General features: G+C 41.2%; 1 protein-coding gene across 2 annotated transcripts in view; it reads right to left on the bottom strand.

The window, feature by feature from the left end:
- Positions 1–751: 751 nt before the first annotated feature.
- YES1 (YES proto-oncogene 1, Src family tyrosine kinase) overlaps positions 752–16854 on the bottom strand; it is a 42037-nt gene continuing 25934 nt past the window's right edge. For both annotated transcript variants that reach the window (XM_048507912.1, XM_048507913.1), the window contains exons 3-12: positions 13883–13982; positions 12019–12117; positions 8888–8991; positions 8648–8797; positions 8312–8467; positions 6815–6994; positions 5375–5451; positions 4865–5018; positions 3209–3340; positions 752–1427 (exon numbers count right to left, since the gene is read on the bottom strand). In XM_048507912.1, the coding sequence (XP_048363869.1) occupies positions 1219–1427; positions 3209–3340; positions 4865–5018; positions 5375–5451; positions 6815–6994; positions 8312–8467; positions 8648–8797; positions 8888–8991; positions 12019–12117; positions 13883–13982 (1361 nt within the window). In that variant the 3' untranslated portion in view covers positions 752–1218. The remainder of the gene's footprint in view (positions 1428–3208; positions 3341–4864; positions 5019–5374; positions 5452–6814; positions 6995–8311; positions 8468–8647; positions 8798–8887; positions 8992–12018; positions 12118–13882; positions 13983–16854) is intronic.

Raw genomic sequence — 16854 nt, 5'->3', positions numbered from 1 at the left:
AAACCCACCACAACCAGTCCCTCTAATTGTTCCCCAGTGCAGTGCAGAACCTCCCAAATCCTGCGCAAAACTGAGCAGCCTGGGAGAGTTCCCCCTGCCGGATGGCTGCACAGGGGAACTTACAGGGAAAGTTGTTTGCCACTATTAGTTCAATATTAAAGATACTGAATCACTCAATGTTTTCCCACCATTAATACATTGCTGCTGCTGCTGCTGTGTTACGTGCATGCACCTGGGTGCATACACAAACAAGCATCTCTGTAAGAAAAGCAGAAGTGGAACCGTAAATCCCTGAATCGGTGACATCTGCCCCTGGAAGCCCTTATATGAATCAGTTGCATCCTTCTTGCACCCAAATCTGTTTTTTCTTCTTAAAAACAAACACTAGAGTTTAATTCACTGACATTTTCTGTTTGAAAGAACCTATCTCTAATGATTAGAGAGACTCATACGTTCCTTCTGCATTCTGTAGTTTCAAGTTTGAACATTACACTCCATTAACATAACTATAGTTTTAGTTACTTCATCATTCTTAATTAAGCTATGCAGGAAAAGTAACGCCCATGTGCTATTTTCCAGTTATATTAACATAAAGTATTAACACAGTGCATTATGCTATTCAGTTTCACTACTGAGGTCTAGTATTTAATCAAGTTTCCATAAACTGTCTGCTCTCTTTTAGTTTAGTTTTTAAAAATCTCATTTCCCCTACCTTAATTTAATTAATGTAAAATAACCCCCAAATCAAGACTGATTTTTAGAAGTCCAACTTTATTTTGATCACAGGACATTTCTATAAAATTGCAGTTGAATTGTTTGGTCCCATAAGCTTTGTTATCCTTTGATCATTTTCATTTAGAGGTCTCTGTAATTGCTGATTTTGCCTTTAATAATATGGATGAAATGCTGGAAGAGGAAAAGATTAGCAGCTCTGCTCCCACAAACTGTCATGGTAATGCTAATTGTATCACCCTTTTAAAAATATTCTTTCTTTGGACCCTGAAACAATAAGGGATAAAAGTGTCACATCTTTTGGTATACTTGGGCATAACACTTCAAAAAGTGGGTTTGTGCACCTGTATTATGGAATTCCAGTTTGCTAAGCTGTCAAGCATGCAAATGACAGCTGTTTGCTTTCCTCTGAGTCCTTCAAATCAGCATTTTTTTTGAACATATTTTACATTTGGCAGATTTGTGCATTGTATGTAGGCTTTAGGCTTATAAATTGTCTCCAGGCTGATACTGTGGTTCTGTAGCTGTAAAATAGTCTTCTAAGAATGACTGGATATATTCAAATGTTGGTCTTTCATCAGGATCTTTCTTCCAACACAGTTTCATTAACTCATGAAGAGATTCTGGGCACCCTTGAGGACAAGGCATTCTGTAGCCACGTTCTACTTGTTCTAAAACTTCTCTGTTCACCATACCTAAAATTACAAAAATACATATCCAGTAAATTTTTAAAGAAGTGAAGGGAGGTTTTAGGATTAAAGGTACCTATGAGAAATATATCTAAAAACATACATGTTTGTAAAGTTTGCTCACTTTTAAAATATGTAACGATGACTGGCTTTGTTATATTGCATAGTTACTATTTTTCTTCCTCTGTTTACCACCTTGTTCTGTCATGATGGAATGAGGACTTTTCTCTCTTTTTCCACTCATTACGACAGGCCTTTGTCAGTTCTTCCTGATTTTTTTAAAATGTGTAAATAGCTGGGTTCAAAGCTGACCAGTCTCTAATGTATGTAATAAATTATCCACACCTATTCTCTAGACATGTTCTTTACTCAAGTAAGTTTTTTTAAATGATGCCTGTCTATGCACATTTTTGCACGTGCCTACCCACTCAGTAAAACGAAGTGGAAAAACATTCTGAAAAATATTAACTTTATGCACTGAAAATCAAAATATCGTGCCCACCCACGCAATTCCTTTGACTCACAGCACACAATCAGTTTCAGAAATACTGGTTTTTCAGTGAAGAGAAAAAAAGCATCAAAATACAGGAATATGTAAATGAATCTTAAAAAACAAAATACAATTACCAAAACGGCAACTGAAATTTGTAAACACATGCAAACATCATTTGATATTCTGAAACATGGAAACCAGAAAAGCAGGAAGAGCGATGCATAGTTTGCAAGAACTGTGAGAGGATATCCTGCTCCCCACTGTGCTATCTGGAAAGCAGCTCCTGGAGAACAAAGGGACCTTCAGACATAGGGTATGACGGGGGAATCAGCAAAAAACACTCTCCTCTATTGTATGGATGGAAGTATTCTTCAGTTTGTGGAAGACAGATTTTGAATTCAACCTCAAGGCATAAAGTATACTGCTTGGGAAATTAACCCCGCAGTCATCATCACTAGGTATAGATGACAGGCAGCCCTATTCAACTGGGCCAGTCGGCTGCAGTGCTGCAGCTGCGCCGGCCTGCCCCTCCCATGAAGGCTTCCCAGAGGCATGGGGAGGTTTACAATGGAAAAAAAACCTCCCCACTGTTGGGAAGCCCCATGGGGCAAACAGGATTTACACCACCAAAAATATGCCAGAAATACGCCATGCTCCTGGCCTTCAGTCCCAGAAGGGAGATGTCTAACATTGGCTCTGTCTCTGGGAACATCCCACCTAGCCCTTTCTTCATGCTGGCATCCAACTGGGACATCTGTCACTTCCGCTGGAGTAATTTGCCCCAGGGAGGGCAAATGCACCAGAGTGAGGCTGCACCACACCCTAATGCCCCTTTGCCCACCCCCACCCCCATTGGCTGGGGCTGTAATGCAAATGAAATGACTATCCAGCTGAGTAGAAAATGTCTGGAAGCCTTACAGCTCGACAGACTCCAGGCTTTAGCACACAGAAAAAATTACACCACTTTGTATTTTTTAAAGAATATAGATGACCAAAAAACTTCATGGTAGAAAACTCTAAAATGTGACAAGTCTTCTGTACTAGCTCCATATGACTATTAGAATTTATTCTGCAACATCATGAATAAAATAACATTTATAATGTACTAAATTTATAATGTACTAAGATTATTTCAATCCAATACTTGCCTGTATCTTAGTTTCTAGATGGACCAATCTCTCTTATATTTAATTGACTTTTTAAAAAACAGTGAAGCATGTACACTGATGAAACTATATAATGATAACCAATTACAGCAGCACAATTATGAAAGTATGTTATTTTGTGCTTTTACCTGGGTATGGCACACGACCCTTAGTTACGAGCTCTGTTAACAAAATTCCAAATGACCAAACATCTGATTTAATTGTAAACCGGCCATATAGTGCAGCCTCAGGCGCTGTCCATTTAATTGGGAATTTGGCTCCTAAAAAGGTGATAAGGCACAAGAGAAACCTTTTAAATATAATATATTTATGTTTTAAAATAGTGTCATAAGAATGCTTTCCACTTGCTTCTCTCCACCTGCTAGAATATCTTGTTTATATTACTGTAAGAAGTAATCTGCTGTTTCGATGATGGATTAAGTTATGGCTTAATTTGTTTTGATAAAGATATATGCATATTCTATTGCAAGTGATATTAGTCACCGAACAAATGTTCTCGCTCTGAGAAGGAAGGCATCTTGTATTTAGAGCAGTGATGACGAAAGTACCACATGTGTGTCAAAGATGACACACAGCATGTCGGGTGTTGGATGACACCAATACCCGACAACTACTATCGTTTTAAAATAAATGAATATGTAAAGAATTGGTTGTGGTGGGTTTTCCGGGCTGTGTGGCCGTGGTCTGGCGGATCTTGTTCCTTACGTTTCGCCTGGATACAGTGTGTAACAGACTTCCCTGTGTGATACACCTCTGAAGATGCCAGCCACAGATGCAGGCGAAACGTCAGCAACAAGATCCATCAGACCACGGCCATACAGCCCGGAAAACCCATTACGACCAGTTGAATCCAGCCATGAAAGCCTTCAACAATACATGTAAATAACTGTTTCTCTCTGGTTTGGGGAGGCACAACGGCAGAGTCAAGTTCGGCATTTTCTGAATTTTCGACATGCGGAGCCCAAAAGGTTCACCATTCCTAGGATGTTTCCCACTGGCTGCTCAGGCAGGCAGGGCTAAAACTTTTCACATTCTGTCTCCCAGGTGGGAAGTTCTGGCTCAGTTTTCTTCCTGCCTCGCACAGGGAGAGCAGCTCTGGAGCTATTCTCTTTCCCCATTTTCCTCATTTCTGCTGCGCCTTGACTGATGCTGTCTGCTGTGATAGTGAGAACCTACCCGCTCAGCCTTTCTTTTTTGTGTTTGCCTTTTTTTCGTGCCATCCCTTCCACCTCCCCCATCATTAAGGACACAATTTACTCCTTCTGTAGCTCTTTTATTATCACTAAGAATGTGCTGACTCAGTTTTTGGGTTCAGACAATGGCAGCTATGGAGATGAGGGCTGATGTGAATGTTGCCCTTACGGCTAGGGCCAAATTTTCATAGGATTTCTGGGATGTGAAATCTGCTTTTCTATCCAGAGCATCCTTTTTGGATCCCGTGCTACCTTCTGCCTGGAGATTCATGGACTGTAAAAGCTGTGATGGGGTCATTCACCAATTGAATAAAGCTGAGAACTACGTATCCCAGCTCCTCTCCCTGTGCGGGGCAGGAATAAAACTGAGCCTGGAATTCCCACCTGGGAAGTCAGGAAATGGGAAGTTTTAGTCCTGCCTCCCTGAGCAGCCAGTGGGGAATTAAATGATGAAGGAAAACATGCATCTCCCTATAAATGAATTAAAATAACAGAAATAAAATAACATTTCTCTGCATTGATGAAAATTTTTGATGTGGCACTAAATATTAAAAGTTTCATTAATTGGAGTAATAAATGTATCAGATTTACCTTGTCTGGCAGTATACTCATTGTCCTCTATTAACCTTGCCAAACCAAAGTCTGCAATTTTGCACACAAGATTGTCCCCCACAAGGATGTTAGCTGCTCGAAGGTCCCTATGGATGTAATTCATTCTTTCAATGTATGCCATGCCATCTGCAATCTTTTTTTTAAGAGAAAGAAAGTAGATTACCAAAACAGAACTCAGTTCGCCAAATAGCTAAGTGCCATCCTAAGCAAAGTGGCATCATTCTAACTCCATGCATTTTTTTTAGAATTGCCCTGGTTCAGTTGCCTAGCTACACTTGTTTTCAAAACAAAAGTGTGATACAAAATGTTTCAGTTTTTGGATTTAATAGGATATATTCTGTTCAAACATAGGCAGCAATCTCTGCTTGGCAAGCTTTACAAAAATCACTAGAAGATGAAAAACTATACAGTGGATGGTTTGTTTCAGTCGTGTCTATATATTACCCAGTTCCAGCATTGCAATACAGCAGGACTATTTTCACTAAGTACCTGAGCAGCCATGTCCACCAACTGTGGAAGTTTTAAGTATTTCCCTTCTCCTTCTTTGAGGAAGTCTAGTAAGCTACCTGCAGAAAGAGAGTAATGCCATGATTTAGCTTTAGCTAGAAATGTTCAACATCAAATAACACTGCATGAAAAGGAATATAATATAGAAGAGTTCGCTCAGGAAGGTTTTTTCCACCTCAGAATCTCTTGCAATAAATATTTATTTAAAAAACAAAATAATATGATTTAACATAGTGATGATTTAACACAAGTTTGCATGGATCTCCACTCTGAAATAACTGTTGTACAGCTGTTGCCACAAGCACACTTCAGAAACAAAATTTCAGTACAGTTAATGTATTGTAGACAAATCAGTAGGAGGAGACAAATCAGCAGAATGCTATTTACTCTTTCATCTGGACAATTTACAACAGCTACAATTTAAGACAATGTTTCAAAAACAAAAAGATTCTACAGCTTTATCATATGGCTGGAAATTATTGCACTGATACAGGTAATGCAGACTATTAAAATATAAGATTACTATGATATATACCAAAGTAGAGGGAGGGGGAGGGTTACCGTCAAGTCATAGCTTACGGCAACTGGTAGTGGGGTTTTCAAGGCAAGAGAGACATTCAGATGTGGTTTGCCATTGCTTGCTTCTGCATCTTGACCCTAGGATTCTCTGGAAGTCTCCCATCCAAAAACTAGCCAGGGCTGACCCTGCATAGCTTCTGAGATCTGATGCAATCAGACTGGTGTGGGGCTGTCCAGGTCAGGGCCACAAAAGCTGTTACTACATCCTTAATAAGCAAGGAAAATAAAGGGATTTTCAACTGTCCCAATTGCTTGGATGGCAAGAACAATATGTAAATTACCAGTTAGGATTTAACTGAAAACAACTATTTGTCTCCAAATAGAAAGGGAGGGGTGAAATCACATGTCAGATCAGGACAGAACACAAGCCTGAGGCACAATCTAGGCTGCTTCATTATGGCACCACACACTGGCTCTTGTTTCAAGAAGAATTAATACTTAATATTTATTGTATATAGACCCAATATTTCTTTAGGATATTTTTATGCTGCCTCATCAGTGTCCACTACTGCAGTGTCAATGCAACATACAACTGGCAGAGGATATTTTCTCTACTGAATTCCAAACAGAATATGTAAATCTGTGGCAAGAATGCAAAATGAGAGATGAGAGCCTCGCAGCAATTATCTGCACCAAAACCTCATATAGGTATCTTCTAGAATCTGTTCAGGATTACACCCTTTTACATCCATCAATGTCAGTGGATGCAGATAGGTATAACTATACTTAGGTTTTGTTTGCATACTCGTTATCTCAGTTTGCAATCACAAACTAAACCACCACAATACAGGAAATATTAAAAGTTTAACACATTTTGATTTCCACAAAACAAGGAACCAGTACCTTTTGTCATGAATTCAGTGACAATGTAGATTGGCTCCTCAGATACAACTGCATAAAGTGGAACAAGTTTATCATGTCTTAATTTCTTCATGATCTGAGCTTCTTGGAGGAATGCCTCCGGCATCATTGTACCAGGCTTTAGTGTTTTGATTGCTACTTTTGTGGTTCCATTCCACGTTCCTTAAGAAACAGTGCAGTGCATTGTTAGTCACTCTACATATTTATTTTTTAATAGTCCTCTTTTCTCATAGAGACTCAAAGTGGATTACAGAACATGAAACGGTGCAATCAAACAGCATCAGGCAACCAGTGAACAATGCAGTGGGGTTAGGATTTAGGTTGAGGCCATCAGCTGTCCTGATATTGTCTTGCTGGCCTCCCAACCATCAATCAATCATCAGTCACCAACTACAAATTGTCACCATGCACTATTAATTGAGAATTAGGCTTTAACTGTTTTATTGGTATACCAGCAGCAACGCCTACTGTGGGGGGAGATGAAATGTGCCCTTACAAAGGGAGGGTTATGGCTAGCACTCCCCTCTCTGGACTTTACCAGGGCTGTAGCGCCCCCCCCCCACTGTGATGTGTCCCACCTACCTGGTCTTGAGTCTGTGGCTTGGGATTGGGGGAGGGTGATAAGGTGAGGCAGGTGGTGGAGGGAAGGTGTGGCTTGGGGTGGAAGGAGGGTGGAATGGGGAGGATTGGAGTGGGGAGGAACTGGGAGGGTGTTGGTGGGCCTAGATGAACAGTGGGTGGCAAGGCACAACTGCTCCACAGGCCAGGCTGAGCTTTTGGGGATTGTGGGAGGGTGGGGGAAACCAGGAGGATGTTGGGGGGCCTGGTGAAGCAGCGGGTGACAAGGTGATGCTGCTCAGCTGGCCAGGCTGTGCTTTTGGGGGTTGGGGGAGGGTTGGGGGAACCAGGAGGGTGTTGGCAGGCCTGGAAGAGCCAGACTTGCTCCTGGGTCAGGGGAACGTGGCAGGGGAGTGGATGGAATGTCGCCCACCAATGGGCGAGTCCTTCTTGAGTCCTGCTTGCCAATTGATGGAGGGTTCATCATTGCAACATTCCACCCCTTAGCGAATTATATGTTAAGATGTTGGTTATAATTGTATTATTAATGATACAAAGTATGTATTTATTGCATTGGTGTTAACTGCCCTGAGCATGACAGTGTTGGGAAAGGGTGGGACAGAAATTAAATGTTATGATTATTAAACAATATAGGAAGTTAATTATAAGGTATATTAATTGCCATGTAAAATATTATTTCCCCCCTTTTAAAACCTGAAGTGTTATAACAATACAGTTTGTCATGTTAGCCTTTGAATATTTGTGTACATGGCTCAGCGTTGTCCATCCTGATTTGCAGCAGGTCTCTCAGCCTCAGGCAGATGTCCTTTATGAACTGGAAATGCCAGGGGGCAGACCTCTGGATCTTATACATGTAAAGTAGGCATCTGAATCCTGATTTATTCATTTGGGTACACTTACCCATCCATACTTCACCAAAGCATCCTTGCCCCAGCTTAACTTCTAGCCGTAAGGATTCTCTAGGAATTTCCCAGGCATCTTTGGCTAAACCTTGTGTCTGAGGTTTCACAGTTGGACACACAGTTGTTAACTTATGACACAGGCCATCAGCATGCTCTGGTGATAGGGAAAAAATCATTTATTTTTCCATATTCAGAAATATTAAAACAATCTACCCAGTTTATTTTCTCAACTGAAAGTGTCTTTCATAATCTTTTAAAAACATACATACTTATACAATCTATTTTAATTTCCATAGAAACATATGAAACTACAATTTAGTAACTTAACACTAACCTGTATAGTGTTTGACCAGCTTTTGCAAAGATTCAAATTGTGCTCTAGTGGTTATGTAATATCCACCATTATCAAGTTTTCTGATTTTGTAGTGTTTCACATTATCGCCTCTAACTTCATCCCAGTCACGTATAGAGAGGGAATAAGCACCTAGAAAAAGAAATAGTTTAAAGTTATGCGTCTACCAACATATTCTAAATGACTCTTATATTGCAATGTAAAAAACCCAGACACACGTACCTTTGGTAGTTTCACTTTCTCGAACTAAGAAAATACCACGTTGATTCCCAGGATTCAAAAGTAATCTTTCTGCATCTTTCCTGCCCATCTTTCCAAAATACCATCTAGAATATTCAAATAAAAATATTGTGTTGCTAGATGATAGTCAGCACAAACACAGTCTATTACAGTGGTGGCGAACCTATGGCACGGGTGCCAGAGGTGGCACTCAGAGCCCTCTCTGTGGGCACACGTGCACAGAGTTCATCATGTGATAATAGTGCAATTATTTCAGGAAGATTATTAGCACTAAACCTAAGACCTAGTTTTGGGGAAGCAGTGTAGGTAACCCTGTTAAGCGCTGTTAAACCCTACTGATTTTCATGGGAAGAACGAAAGCGTGATCCTTTACCTGGGAGCAAGCTCGGTTGCTGGCAATGGGGCTTGCTTCTGAGTAAACCCTCCTAGGGTCGTGATTCACCTGTTCGAAGCGTTGCACAGTTGCTTCAAAGCAAAGCCACCAACTACCACCAAGCTTACTCCTGAGTAACGCACGCCTTGGAGCCAACTGTTTTTTCTATACTAAAACCTCAGTATTCAGGTTAAATTGCCATGTTGGCACTTTGCGATAAATAAGTGGGTTTTGGGTTGCAGTTTGGGCATTTGGTCTTGAAAAGGTTCGCCATCACTGGTCTATTACAAAGCAAACTCATATATGCTACTGTGTCTAAAAACAGATATGACAGGGCCTCCACTGTGGCAGAACCCTTCATGCAGAATTCGATCCCTCTAGATCTCCATCCCTTTTCCTTTTAAATGAAGCAATCCTATTTCTTCCATACTGGTTACGATCTGAAGAAAATGCTCTGTGGACCCACAGGGACCGCAGTTCTCTTTCCCTGAACAGTAGCCTCCCTCGCCATATGGAAAACTATTTTAAAAACTGAAGGGGGGCGGAGTTTCAAGACCAGTTGTTGCATGGCTTTGAGGGTCAACCGCTTGCACAAAACAAGTAGAATGACAGAGAATGTAAGAAACACCAGGAATCCCTTGAAAGCTGCAGAAGATTCTAAATGCTCCTTACTGTCTTACTGCACAAGTGATATGAGATCCCAATTTTCTTATTTATGACTTAAAATAATTATATCTCTACTGGAATTCTCTTGCTCCTTATTCTCTCCATAAGCCAGGGCAATAGGATCCCCACCTCTCCCCAAGCCATCTCTGCACAAATATGGACTCAGGGGAAGGGCACAATGGCAGTTACCCATAATGGCTGGCTAGTAATCCAATGCTCATTCCGCACACGCAGAATAATGCACTTTCAAGCTGCTTTCAGGGCTCTTTGAAGCTGTGCGGAATGGCAAAAACAGTTGTGAAAGCAGCTTGAAAGTGCATTATTTTGCGTGTGCGGAATGAGCCCAACAGAAACATGTTGGGATCCGTGCTTTCAGCATTTCAACAGTGCAGCAATACAAAGAAAACATTTAATCCAGCCAGTTTATTCATTCAATCTCAGGGAATGCCCTTCCTTGCAACAACACCTGTTCCACAAGGTTTTTGTCTATTCATGATCTCCTTCATACCCTTTTTGGTGGTGAAAGGGGACCCCTCCTTCACTTTTTACCACTAGAAAAGTTGACGGGAGTAAAAAACAACAAGGCTTACAGCAATACATGTTGTGTGATAAAATAATTGTTGGAGCACCTATGCTTGTTATTCTGCAGCCATCAGTGGTGTGTATTTAATATAACCCACAATACATTAATGGGAAGCTACTTTCATAATCTAGAAGTACTAGCACAAAACTATCTAGATGGAGATATAGCTACAGAAATTCTCCATGATCCTGCTGCCCTTAAAACTAAGATGGAGGCCCAAAAGGCACTGCTTAAATGTAATGAAAACCCCCCCAGGCAATGCATACACTTCAGACTATTCTTCAGTGTCAACCAGTTCCTCATAGCACTAACGTACTGACATACATTAGAATGGTACAAGTCTAAGTGTGCTTATAAACATGCTGCTGCAAAGCCACCATCAACATTCAACCCAACTGAAAACTGACGAAGTAGATTGAAATGAAATTTCCTTAGAGTTTTGTGCAAAATAAGAACCACTGACAGCCACTCTGACTGAGTTGACAGGAGAAACAAGCTCAGCATTCTGACAGGGTCTAAATCACAAGACCCTTCCTAGTGTCCTAGCTGCTCCTATCCAATGAATTTAGAATTCCTACAGGCACAGACATATGTAGCACACCTCATCTTCAGGTCCGGTCAGCTGACAAATGATGCTCCAATCACAGATAAGTTTTCAAATGACCGTAGTAGCTATCTGTTCCAGCAACTGGTAAAGGTAAGCACTAAGTGGCTGAGGTTCTCCTTTCAAGGCCTTTCTTGCCTCCATTCTCTGGGGCAATGTGGAGGATGTAGATATTGAAATTAGTAACATGGATCAGTGCAGTCATCTAAGAACACCTGGCCTATGCTATCCGGGATAATATCCACTAAACAATGCTTGACGATCGCTGAAGTACATTTCTAGCCCAGCTTGGTGAATTGTTAAGAAAATACTTTAGTAACATTGGTTCTAACTAGATGTCAGCGATAGTATAATGTTTCTGAAGCTCTGAAAGGAACAGGAGTAACTGTGTTGCTAGCTGTATAATTAGAATGCATTTTAAAAAAAAATCCTTGAAACTATAGCATTGAATCACCACTATTCCTACAGTTGGCCTTTTAGATCTAAAAGCAGTTCGAACAGATCAGTCAGCACTACTCCACCTGGAATGTAAGAACAATGCAAGCCTCTGTTACCTCAAAACAGAAGAAGGTGAGAATGGCAGAAATGAATGCTTTAACTCTAGCTAAGTATCTGAAGACTATGATTAGCTGCTAAGGGCTGCAGCAGCAAACCCCAGCTTAGAAATGACTTTTTCCTAAGTACCATGTAAAATGTTTCTAACACTCAAATATATTACTGAAAATATGTTAAAATACAATCAATATCCCTTAAGAGATTATGTGAATCCCTTTTTGCCTTACAGACATTTGGACTGGCATAAACTTATATCTGCCTATTTTTGCCTGCTAATATCTATTGGAAAGTTATGGGTAAAACTGCTGACAAAGAACGCAATAATGTCTTACTCTTCTGCTTGAATAGAATCTGCCGGGGCAACATAATTGCTTGGGATGTAACCACTCTTTCCTGTCGCAATAGACCTTGCTTCCCACCAATCTCCTTCCCTGGAAAACAAGTAACAGTTACATTGAACACGAGCAAATATATTACAAAGGGATCACTTTGTTATCACTAAACAGGCATTTGTAAAAGAATGTTAACACTCTCTTGAGCTCTAGTATGAAGCCATTTACATTGAGAAGAAGGTATGCCCAGGATTACTGTTATCCTATTTTAAGTCCCAGTAAAAACACAGGGCCCTATCCCAATTATTGTTTGCATTATTCTCTATTTCACACTGCAGTGATCCAACTACAGAGGGTTCCCTGCCAATTCCTTCCCTTATTGACACCATCTCAACAGTAGAGAGCTGTAGAGAGCTGCCCTATTAAAAATATAACATAAGAAAAGCCTGGTTGGATCAGACCAGTGATCTGACAAGATTCAGCACACTGCTTCACACAACAGCCATCCAGCTGCCCTGTAGGGCCAACAAATGCAGCACAGAGGTCAAGGCCTTCCTCTGATGCTCCCTCATAGCACTGGTATTCAGAGATTTGCTGCCTCTATCCCTGGAGTTTCCATTTACACTTCACAGCTAGTAGCCATTTCCTGATCTGTCCTCCATGACTGTTTAACTCCCTTTTAGAGCCATCTGCACTCGTACCATGACTAATTTTACTGCTATACCCCTTCTTGCTGGAAGATGGCAATATGGTCATGCATCCTTCTGTGGAAGTCAAATGTGTGTACCCTTGCATGTCAAAGAAGTGCAGATTCTCCCAGTTTCATCAAAACCATTATCCTCTGCTTTGTTAAACACAACACTTTGGTAAAAGAGTATTTATATTGCTCCAGTTATCAGCAACACCTTCATTTTTATACAGTTGCACCTGCCATTTTGTAGGCTCCGAACTGACCCAGGAAATTGGCGCTTAAAATTGTTTACTCTTAAAAGAGAATCAGACTGGAGCATTTCAACAAAAAGAAGATCCAGAAAGATATAGCAGATTTATTCACAAATATTCTGGCATCTTTCTGTGAGAAAGGGTATAAGTAAAGAAGTACAGCCTTTCCACCTCCCCCTGTCCTGAACCTATTGCCCATAAACTTCATTGAATACCTCCATGTTCTAGTATTATGGAAGAGAAAGAGAAACCTCTCTGTATCCAGAATCTCCATGCATAATTTTACAAGTCTCTATCATGTTCCCATCAGTCATCTTTTTTTCTAAACTGAGAAATCACAAACCCTCAAAGGAGAAACGCTCCACCCCCTTAATAATTTTGGTTGCCTTCTTCTGTACTTTTCCCAGCTCTGCTTTATCCTTTTTGAGATACCGTGATCAGAACTGCACACAATATTCACAATGAGGCCACAACATAGATTTATATAGGGGCATTACAATATTGGCTGGTTTATTTTCAATTCCTTTCCTAGCATGGAGTTTTTTTCACTGCTGCCACACATTAAGCTGACATTTTCATTCAGCTATTCACTACAATCCAAGATCTTTCCATCACAGTCTCAGCCAATTCAGACCCCCATCAATGTATATTAAAAATCAGGACTTTTTGTTCCAGTGCATCACCTTACACTTGCTTACAAAGAACTTCATTTTCCAAGCTATTTTCCACTCATGCAATTTAGAGAAATCCTGCTGGAGCTCATCACTATCTACCCTTGGCCTTTACCATCCTGAATAATCTGTTGTCGTGCACAAATTTCACCAGTATACTGCTCACCCCCAATTCCATTCCACTCTTGAAACAGCAGTGCACACAGAAGGATCTAACTTGTTCAGGCCCACAGTTGGGCAAGAAGACTTACGTGTTGTTTATTATTTGAAACCGTTCACCCTTCTTGAATGAAAGGTCATCTGTTGTTCTGGCTTCATAATCATATAAGGCCACAAAAACAGTAACACCACCTTAGAAAAAGCAAAGATCTGACTATTATATTGGAATATAACCTTAAATATATCAGACATACAAATCAAATACACATCAAATAAAAAACATGCAATTCATCAATTTCCTCTGAAACCTACCTAAATGCTTTTCCAGAATTGGTACAATCTAGTTTCTGGATTTTTATCAGATCTTGTTTTTAATTTTTTTGTTAAAACAGGAGGAAGTTTTGTACATATTTCCAAATTAAAATAGTGCCTGATTTTCCTTATCACTTAAAAAAAATGGAGGCCTGCCCCTGCCAAAGTTTCTATCATGGGCTGCTGACCACATGACAAGGCTAAAAACATAACGTGAATGAATATGTTCTTAAAAATACCGTATATACTCGTGTATAAGTCGACCCACATATAAGTCAAGGCACCAAATTTTACCACAAAAAACTGGGAAAACTTATTGACTCGAGCATAAGTCGAGGGTGGGAAATGCAGCAGCTACTAGAAAATTTCAAAAATAAAAATAGATACCAATAAAATTACATTAATTGAGGCATCAGTAGGTTAAATGTTTCTGTCAAGGGAGGAATGTTTATGTTAGCAGTACCAACATTTCAGAGTATCTTTAGGAGACCCTCCTGATGATACCACCCAGGTTTGGTGAAGTTTGGTTTAGGGCAGGGGTAGGGAACCTTTATCACTCAAAGAGCCATTTGGACCCGTTTTCCACGGGAAAAGAAAACACTTGGAGCCGCAAATAATTTTTGACATTTAAAATAAAGATAACACTATATATATAGGGGTTTTTTTACCTTTTACTCCACTCATCCTGAGAAGCGCATGGATGCACCCGCTCTGCTGCCTGCAGGGCGGGCAAGGATGAAGCCGGCAGCTCGGCCTCGCCGGCTGCCGGGAAAGCGCCCGCCCCGCTCCAACGGGGCGGGCGAGAGGGGAAGCCAACCGTGGGCAATTGGTGCACCCGCCCTGCTGCCTGCATGGCGGGCAAGGATGGGGCCGGCAGCTCGGCTCGTGGAGCCACAGTGCAAGGGCAGAAGAGCCGCATGCGGCTCTCGAGCCGCAGGTTCCCTACCCCTGGTTTAGGGGGTCCAAAGTTATGGACCCTCTTAAGGGTAGCCCCATCTACTGTTAGCTTCCATTGGAAACAATGGGGGATGGGGGCACCCCCTTTGGGGGTCCATAACTTTGGACCCCCTGAGCCAACCTTCACCAAACTGGGGTGGTCTCAGCAAGAGATTATCCTGATGATACCACCCAGGTTTAGTGAAGTTTGATTCAGAGGGTCCAAAGTTATGGACTCTCAAAATGTAGTCCCATCCACTATTAGCTCCCATTGGAAACAACAACCTTTGTGGGTCCATAACGTTGGACCCATTGAACCAAACTTTACCAAACTTGGCTGGTATCCTCAGGACTGTCATCTGAGGATACCCTGAAATTTTGGTGGCGCTAGCCTAAAAACTGCACCTGCTGGAGGCCGACAAAGTAAAAACCCTACAATATTTTTTAAAATACACCCAATTCGCGTATAAGTCAAGGGGAGCTTTTTCAGCACAAAAAATGTGCTGAAAAATTCAACTTATACACAAGTATATACGGTACTTTTTCTAAAGTGTCCTAGATGCACATTTGCTATGCCCATTCAGACACTCCAATGCATTTCAAACACTACAGAAAAACCCACAATTAACTCTTGACAGAAACCATTAATTGTGCAGCATGAGGCCAGCAGTCAAAGACTGCAGCAACAGGACGGCTCACAAAAATAGTAACATGCTATGCTCAAAGATATCAGATCTAACTACTTAATTATGAACTGAGAGTTCAGTTCTATTATCCTCAATGCTAATACTTAATGTGCAATGCTAATAATGTTTCAAGGTAACTACGAATAGCAGCAGACATTTAGATGACCCACATTTATTTAAATAGTCACAAATGCAAGGGTAGTGTGATGCAATTTTGATAATGACAATATGAGTTATAGCATACCTTGATCTTTCCCCCCCTGTTTGCTCTGACAGAGTGATATTGCATCAGGCATATCTCTCCTATCTCTGAGTCTAGCAAAGGTCCAGATGTGGGTGTGACAATTACACAGGCAGAATTCATACATGTCTGAACAGAGCAAGCAGCTGGGCAGATTTGGCCTGGGAAAATAATTTTGCTGCCATTGTTCATACTACAGTATTCCCCATTACTATGTATGAGTTTGAAAGTTGGACAGTGAAGAAAGTTGACTTCTTTGAAATGTGGTTTTGGAAGAGAGTTTTATGAATATTGTGGACAACCAAAAATATAAATAAGATAAATAAGTTGTAGATTAAATAAAGTCTAAACTCTCCCTAGAAGCTAAAATGACCAAAATGAGGCTTTCATACTTTGATATGAGGAGGCAAAAGTGACTGGAAAAGACAATAATGCTAGGAAAAGTTGAAAGCAGTGGTGTATCTAGGGGGGAAGAGGGAACACACAACCCAGGCGCCATTCGCCTGGGTCACATGTGAGGAGGGACATTTTGGCCACACACCCCTGCCCTCCCCCCCATGCCCAACCTCTGGCTGTGGCCGGCAAGACACTGGGGGCTGAGACGCAGTGCCACTCAGAGGGATGGAGGAAAGCTAGGTGCAAAATGTGACACCACGTCTCCAAGTGACACCACATCTCTGGCCAGCCACAGCACCACTTGGAGGGATGGAGGAAAGTTTTAAAATGCACCTAATTTTCCTTTGTCCCTCCAAGCAGCACCCTGACTGACAAGCACTGGGGACAACAAGGCCAAGGAAGGAGCAGACTCCTCCGCTGGCCTGGTTTCCACTGCCCCCGGTGTGTGGCCAGTCACAGTGGGATGGAGGGAAGGTTTGTTGATATGCCACTC

This window comes from Sphaerodactylus townsendi, linkage group LG09, assembly GCF_021028975.2.
Source record: "Sphaerodactylus townsendi isolate TG3544 linkage group LG09, MPM_Stown_v2.3, whole genome shotgun sequence".
NCBI classification, from domain to species: Eukaryota; Metazoa; Chordata; class Lepidosauria; order Squamata; family Sphaerodactylidae; genus Sphaerodactylus; species Sphaerodactylus townsendi.
This window is presented reverse-complemented; position numbering and strand designations above follow the sequence as displayed.